Source organism: Oncorhynchus keta, chromosome 6, assembly GCF_023373465.1.
Source record: "Oncorhynchus keta strain PuntledgeMale-10-30-2019 chromosome 6, Oket_V2, whole genome shotgun sequence".
Taxonomy (NCBI): Eukaryota; Metazoa; Chordata; class Actinopteri; order Salmoniformes; family Salmonidae; genus Oncorhynchus; species Oncorhynchus keta.
Window position 1 is genome coordinate 39,934,711 of NC_068426.1, and position 8,268 is coordinate 39,942,978.

Below are 8,268 nucleotides of genomic sequence, written 5' to 3' on the forward strand. Positions count from 1 at the left end.
GAAAAGAGATCAAGCTACCCACTGGGCGCGCACTGGTCGAATCAAAGTTTCAATGACGTTATATTGAACAATTGTGGACTAGACGTTGCATTGTTACGTGTTGTTCAGTAAGCAGAAATGTCAGAGAGAGAGGAAACGAACCATCTATCTCAACCTGATTCCCCAATACAATAATGTATTGTAACAGAACTAAAAACCACTTTGTGTGTTCCACTTCTCTAAACTCTCCTGAGAAATCAGGAAACCAAGAGGGGCCCGGGCATGCACTTGTGAAGACAGTTGCAACTGAAAAGACTGTCGATTACATGTACTCTCAAAATAATGGGTCCACAATCATTGTTGCAGTGGCACTCAGTGGTCCAGTATAGTGGTCCAGTAGTCCCCACCCTCTGGTTGTTGTCTTGCTCTCTGGTCTGGTTGCTGCCCAGTCACTGCCTGTCACTGATGGCTGTTGTGGGGGAAGTATGGTCCTTCACACAGTCCATCCACCTTAAGCCATGACTTTCCAGCTACATACGAGCAGGTGCCAAGCCATCTCTCCCCAGATACCCCCTCTCTAGCCAGAGGATATGTTTATATTTATACGCTTTGACTCCGGGTTGGTTAACTACTCTTGAACTTGTTTTTCATGCACTGTCCTGTCCTCTCTCTATACTTAATGGAACCTTGTTCAAGAATCACTGGTTGAACCAGAGGAGGCTGGTGGGAGGAGATATGGGAGGACAGGCTCATTGTAATGGCTGTAATGGAATAAATGGAATTGAGTCAAACATGTGCTTTCAATTTGTTTGATGTCTTTGACACCACTCCATTTATTCCATTCCAGTCATTACAATGAGCCCTTCCTCCTATTGCTCCTCCCACCAGCCTCCTCTGTTTTTATAAACTATTCAATTCCTCTACCCAGATGTTCGTTTTTGCTGTAGAACGAAGTGTGTCTATGAAGTCAATCCACAAGTGGCTTTCAACACACTGTTTCTTGGCAGACAGAAGAGAAGAGAGAAAACAAGGCTCTTTTCACACAGAGATGTTATTATTTACAACCAAAAGACACACAATGGGTTTTTAGATTCACATGACATTCTTTTACACCTGTGGTTCATGTCCATGATGAACTACACAGACACTTATAGTCATCTAGCTCTATTCATTTACATTGTTTTCCTCCAATTTCTTGTAAGCTGATCAACTTCCTTTCTGATGAAAGTAATGCAGTTATGAGTACGCACACCAGATTCCACAGTGTGAAGTCTATCAGTGTTATATCAGTGTATATCAGTGTTAAACCCACCACACCCATTCACTCATATCTCTGTTTGTCAGTCTTTTCTCTCTCTATTTGGTCTTTCTCTCTCACTCTCTCTCTCTCTCTCTCTCTTCTCTCTCTCTCTCTCTCTCTCTCTGTCATCTGATGTCTATTTTCAGTCTTAAAGACTCTTATGTACAAAATCTTGAAAAAATAAGTTACTGAAAAAACTCAAAATCACAGTTGGTTTAAGAGCTCTCATTCTTCTCAAAGTTGGATTTGTTTTTAATTCTTTGTGGGTCTGTGTAATCTCTCTAATACAGGTCATACATCAGGAAGTTAGGAAGTGTAGCTCCCCTCATCAGTCTCTGTCTCTCTCTCTCTCTCATTCTCACAGTTATTCTGCCACTGAGTTTTCAAATTCTTTGTGGGTCTGTGTAATCTCTCTCTCTCTCTCTCCCTCTGTCTCTGTCTCTCTCCCCTTAACTCAACTCTCTTTGTCATCTTTGAGAGTTTTCAGATGAATGACGAGTACTTCAGCCGGTCATAAATGCCGCTCAAAGAGAGAAAGTGGGCTTAATGTGTCCACCAAAAACACTGCAAAATGTATAGCTGGGTAAGGTAAGCAGGAAGGTGGGGGAGAGGGGGTGGGAGAGGAAGAGAGCCACACTGACATTACATTGTTTGGAGGCCTGTGGGAGAGTGAGAATAGGTGGGGTGATCTCACTTTACTGGTCTGACTGGTAGGTCTGGTGGGGGCGTTTTCTTCAGAGACAGGTGGCGGGTGTGGTGAGAGACACAGAAACAGAGAGGTGACAGAGAGGTACTAAAGAGAGGGAGAGAGGGAGGAATAGAGGATTGGCCCTAACAAACCAGTGTTGTTGCTGACCATCTTTTATCATAACAGCAAATCTGACCTTCAACACTAAGAGAACCATTTGGATTCATCTGACCTTCGGTGACCTACGGTGATTTAGCCACGTGTGTATGCATGTGTGTGTGGATTGGGATGACACTGACAGCTCTCGCTTCTCTGAGAACCAACATTAACTAGTTGCTAAGCTCGAAGGAACTGAGAGAGATGGCGGAGGTCCCCAAGATTGAACTTTTCATCAAGGTAAGAGTTAGAATCCGAACCTGCCTCCAATGGAGACTGTATTACTGTTGTACAACAACAGGGGTACATTTTAGTTCCATCATCTTGGAATGGGAGACAGCATACAGCAGGGACTTATACTTTCAGGATATAGATGAACGTTGACCCATTTAGCATGCCCCACCCTATCATGAGAAAAATATAAACGGTTTGGGAAGCTCAAAAACAGCGTTGTCAAACTATTTTATAATATATTTGTACAAATAAATGATACATTTGAAACTTTAACATCAATTTTCATGTTCATTTACAGTACCAGTCAAAAGTTTGGACACACCTACTCATTCAAGGGTTTTTCTTTATTTTGTTATTTTCTACATTGTAGAATAATAGTGAAGACATCAAAACCATGAAATAACACATATGGAATAAAGTAGTAACCAAAAAAGTGTTAATCAAATCAAAATGTATTTTATATTTGAGATTCTTCAAAGCTGCCACCCTTTTCCTTGATGACAGCTTTGCACACTCTTGGCATTCTCTCAACCAGCATCATGAGGTAGTCACCTGGAATGCATTTCAATTAACAGGTGTGCCTTGTTAAAAGTTATTTTGTGGAATTTCTTTCCTTCTTAATGCGTTTGAGACGATTAGCTGTGTTGTGACAAGGTAGGGGTGGTATACAGAATATAGCCCTATTTGATAAAAGACCAAGTCCATATTATGGCAAGAACAGCTCAAATAAGCAAAGAGAAATGACAGTTCATCATTACTTTAAGACATGAAGGTCAGTCAATGCAGAACATTTCAAGAACTTTGAAAGTTTCTTCAATTGCAATCGCACCATCAAGCACTATGATGAAACTGGCTCTCATGAGAGCTGCCACAGGAAAGGAAGACCCAGTTACCTCTGCTGCAGAGGATATGTTCATTAGAGTTAACTGCACCTCAGATTGCAGCCCCAAAAAATGCTTCACTGTGTTCAAATAACAGACACATCTCAACATGAACTATTCAGAGGAGACTGCGTCAATTAGGCCTTGGTCGAATTGCTGCAAAGAACCATTACTAAAGGACACCAATAAGAAGAAGAGACTTGATTGGGCCAAGAAACACAAGCAATGGACCTTAGACTGGTGGAAATCTGTCTTTTGGTCTGATGAGTCCAAATTGGAGATTTTTAGTTCCAACCGCCGTGTCTTTGAGAGACATTGAGTAGGTGAACGGATGATCTCTGCATGTGTGGTTCCCACCGTGAAGCATGGAGGAGGAGGTGTGATGGTTCTTTGCTGGTGACACGGTCAGTGATTTATTTAGAATTCAAGACACACTTAACCAGCATGGCTACCATAGCACTCTGCAGTGATACGCCATCATATCTGGTTTGTGCTTAGTGGGATTAGCATTTGTTTTTCAACAGGACAATGACCCAAAACACACCTCCCGGCTATGTAAGGGCTATTTGACCATGGAGAGTGATGGAGTGCTGCATCAGATGACCTGGCCTCCACAATCCCCCGACCTCAACCCAATTGAGATGGAATATGTGGGAACTCCTCCAAGACTGTTGGAAAAGCATTCCTCATGAAGCTGGTTGAGAGAATGTCGCCAAGGCAAAGGGTGGCTACTTTGAAGAATCTAAAATATGAAATATATTTTGATTTGTTTAACACTTTTTTTGGTTACTACATGATTCCATGTGTGTTATTTCATAGTTTCGATGTCTTCACTATTATTCTACAATGTAGAAAATAGTAACGATCAAGAAAAACCCTTGAATGAGTAGGTGTGTCCAAACATTTGACTGGTACTGTATGTATGGAAGGTTTTGTTTAAATCAAAAGGGTGCAGTGATTAAAATAATATGGAGTGACCCTGAAGCAATGTAACCTCTTCATAAAAGCTCGTTGTTTACATAAATCCTGTTACAGAGTGTGTTTTCTTTTGAAGCCAGGTCAGGTAAATAGAAACTGAAAAGAGGATTGTCCAGTTTGGATGCTTTCTGCTTGTCTTTATCCTGCTGAAAATTCCTTCACTTCCTCACAGTCCAATGACTCAATTATCTTGATTCGTGTTGTAAAAAGTGCTGCATAAATAAAACGGTGACACTTTACACCTTACTACAGCGGAATTACGTAAGGGGGTATAGTACAGCAATCAATCGCTTTGTGACACTGTACTTACAATATGAAAAAGTGCTTCTCGAATACCCCTCCACCCGTCAGGCCAGTGATGATGGGGAGAGCGTGGGGAACTGTCCCTTCTGTCAGCGACTCTTTATGATCCTCTGGCTGAAGGGGGCCAACTTCACCCTCACCACAGTGGACATGAAGAGGTACGTAATGAGGCTATTCACCCTCACACACATACACTCTCCACAACACACCTAAAGCAACCGTTCCCTACAGCCACGCCTGAATCCAAGTGTAACTGGTTACTGAAGGGAGCTACACCAAGTGCTTGTCCAAACATGCATCCTCACAAGTCATTTGCCGCTACTTATGAACTGCTGATGATGACAGAACGACTAGAGGATTTTGTGTAATAGATGAAGTGTGCAGTTGAGCGACTCTCTCCCTCATGTGTTTCATCTGGTCCTCTGGTTGTCAGGGCTCCAGAGGTGCTGAAGGACCTGGCCCCGGGCTCTCAGCCCCCGTTCCTCATCTTCGGGGAGGAGGTGCGCACGGACACCAACAAGATCGAGGAGTTTCTAGAGGAAGCCCTGGCTCCTCCACAGTGAGTGTGTGCTGAACATAAACAGGCATAAATGCACGGAAACACGGAAACACGCGCGCACACGCGCACACACACACACACGCACACACGGCAAATGAGACAGGTAATGAATAAATAAATGTTTATTCCAGGTGAATTAACGTCTTTGCGGTCAAATGCATCCTCCACTGGTTTCACTGATCTAGAACGCTGAGAGCTAATGGCAATGCTTTTCCAGGTACCCCAAGCTCTGCTGTCGCTACAAGGAGTCCAACGGTGCTGGAGATGACATCTTCCACAAGTTCTCCGCATACATCAAGAACCCTAACCCTGGCCTCAATGATAGTAAGAGCCCCCCCCCCGTGTTTAGAAATCGCTGAGTCATTGAAACAGTATATATGTCCGGTCATAAAATGAGTCTTGTTCCAGCTTCTCATGAGGCTTTGCTCCTTTTCAGTGCTGGAGAAGAAGTTTCTGAGGAGCCTGATGAAGTTGGATCAGTACCTGCTGACGCCACTCCCACATGAGCTGGACCAGAACCCAGACGCCCGCCAGTACTCACGGCACTATCTGGATGGGAACTCCCTCAGTCTCGCTGACTGCAACCTGCTTCCCAAGCTCAACATAGTCAAGGTTATCAGATCAAGCATTCCAGGAACTCATAGACCACATCGCCTTTGTCTTTGCCTTTGTCTTTGCCTTTGCCTTTGTCTTTGTCTTTGTCTTTGTCTTTGTCTTTGTCTTTGCCTTTGCCTTTGTCTTTGCCTTTGCCTTTGTCTTTGTCTTTGTCTTTGTCTTTGTCTTTGTCTTTGTCTTTGTCTTTGTCTTTGTCTTTGTCTTTACCTTTGCCTTTACCTTTGCCTTTGCCTTTGCCTTTGCCTTTGCCTTTGCCTTTGCCTTTGCCTTTGTCTTTGTCTTTACCTTTGCCTATGTCTTTACCTTTGCCTTTGCCTTTGCCTATGTCTTTACCTTTGCCTTTGCCTTTACCTATGCCTTTGCCTTTGCCTTTGTCTTTGCCTTTGCCTATGTCTTTACCTTTGCCTTTGTCTTTACCTTTGCCTTTGCCTTTGCCTATGTCTTTACCTTTGCCTTTGCCTTTGTCTTTACCTATGCCTTTGCCTTTGCCTTTGCCTTTGCCTTTGCCTTTGCCTTTGCCTTTGCCTTTGCCTTTGCCTTTGCCTTTGCCTTTGCCTTTGCCTTTGCCTTTGCCTTTGCCTTTGCCTTTGCCTTTGCCTTTGCCTTTGCCTTTGCCTTTGCCTTTGCCTTTGCCTTTGCCTTTGCCTTTGCCTTTGCCTTTGCCTTTGCCTTTGCCTTTGCCTTTGCCTTTGCCTTTGCCTTTACCTTTACCTTTACCTTTGCCTTTGCCTTTGCCTTTGCCTTTGCCATCTATTGTCCTTTCATCTCTTCCGTTCCTCTCTGTTGCAAACCATCTCAATCTCGATCAGGAAATGAAAATGTTTACTCGCGGTATTTATAGGTGTACTCAGGGGTGTCGCTTTGGTAACATGGCACTGTAGTGATCAAATACGGACAGTATGGGTAGTCTTGAAGATCAAACAACGGTTCAAACAATGGGAATATATACATTGCCTTTTATTGGTCTGTATGACTACGAGTACCACTGGCACCACTGTGCTCATAGTAAACAGATGAAACGTTGCTCAGTGTGGTTTAGTGTGCGTCCTCCCTCTTGCCCCCCACAGGTGGTGTGTAGGAAGTACCGTGACTTTGAGATCCCTGTGGCTCTGACTGGTCTGACCCGCTACCTCACCAAGGCCAACCAGCAGGACGAGTTTCGATATACCTGTCCCAAGGACTCCGAGATCCTACTGGCCTACCAATCAGTGGCCAAATACCTCAACAAGTAGATCAGCAGAGAAGGAGGGGGGAAAGAGGGGTGCAGGGAGAGAGAATATCGAGAGGGGTGGGGGTGGGAGGGCAGACAGGGTAAAAGAGGAGCTGAAAAAGATATGTTTAGAAAAGAGAAGAAATATTTTTTTTAAAAGGGAGAATGAAGAGATGAGGACCAGAACAATACGCCTGCTGCCCGCGCTGCAGAACAAGGCCTTCTTTCAATAACATATTGCTGTATAACGCTGTAAGTCTACTCATACTGTACATGTACTATTACAATGTGTATTATATCGATATAAATATGCCTTTTCGCCAATGCTTTTATCCAAAGTGACTTACAGTCTTGCGTGCATCATTTATTTTTATATGGGTGGTCCCAGGACTCCCTATGGTGTTGCAAGCACCATGCTCTACCAACTGAGCTAGGGAGGACCATGTACGTACTGTACAATTGTGTGCTGCCTGATTTGTTTTTGTAGATATTTGCATTCTCTGAGTTACGGTCAACAGTTCAAATGTTATGTTTAATAACAATGTATTTTATGCTCGCATTCTAAAACCTAGCAATGCGCATACTTCACGTCTGGCAATTGTAATGATCTGGATTTTCTACCTGCGAGAGACAAAGAGACGGCACAGATGTCACATGCCACGTCAACAAAGATACATGTGGTACAGTTGTGTGTGGGTTGATAGGTTTCGCATTTATTGGAATGCTCCACGTTGACATTACCGTCACATCTCGTAGGCCCAGAGCAATATTAGTCTGAGTAGGCATCATTTTAATTGGTTTATTAAAAAGGGTTTAGATTGCCAGAGGGAAACAGTACAAATCTAATAAAGTTCACGAAACTGCCTCATTTCACGAAAATGATTGATCAAATGGATGCCGTTTCACTGCTGTGGGTAGAATCATAACATGTGAATGATCATTCTGATTCTATGGGTGGTCTGCACCATTACATCACAAATACATGGTTTTGATCTTGTTGTTGATATTGGTTTTGGTTTCGGTTCAAACAGAAGACGGTCCATAGATATATTATATATGATACAGTCAGTCAGTTCCCTGGCAGAAACACTGAACGTGTCTCTTGTCTTTTGATAAGAGAATCAATTCTATCAAGGAAGGAGATTCCAGAGAGAGGAGAAACAGATGGAGAGGTTTAAGAAGGAAAAGCAGAGATTGCCAATACCAAACCAGTCAGAGATAAAGACGGAGGAACAACTGAGAGAGAAACCGAAGAGGGAAAATGGACAGTGATTGGCTGAGAAGACAGAGGGAGAATGAAAAGGCAATGGAAAGGGAAAGGATCAACGGAGGAAGAGAATGAAAGAGAGGAGAGTAAAGAAAATG

The 8,268-nt window shown here is 43.3% G+C and overlaps 1 protein-coding gene across 1 annotated transcript; it reads left to right on the forward strand.

Moving 5' to 3' along the window:
• Positions 1 to 2,035: 2,035 nt before the first annotated feature.
• Positions 2,036 to 7,766, forward strand: clic3 (chloride intracellular channel 3). The gene is made up of 6 exons (XM_052521502.1): positions 2,036 to 2,363; positions 4,568 to 4,677; positions 4,953 to 5,078; positions 5,296 to 5,402; positions 5,515 to 5,690; positions 6,761 to 7,766. The coding sequence occupies exons 1-6, from the start codon at positions 2,328 to 2,330 to the stop codon at positions 6,923 to 6,925; spliced, it is 720 nt and encodes a 239-aa protein (XP_052377462.1). The 5' UTR covers positions 2,036 to 2,327; the 3' UTR covers positions 6,926 to 7,766.
• Positions 7,767 to 8,268: the final 502 nt, after the last annotated feature.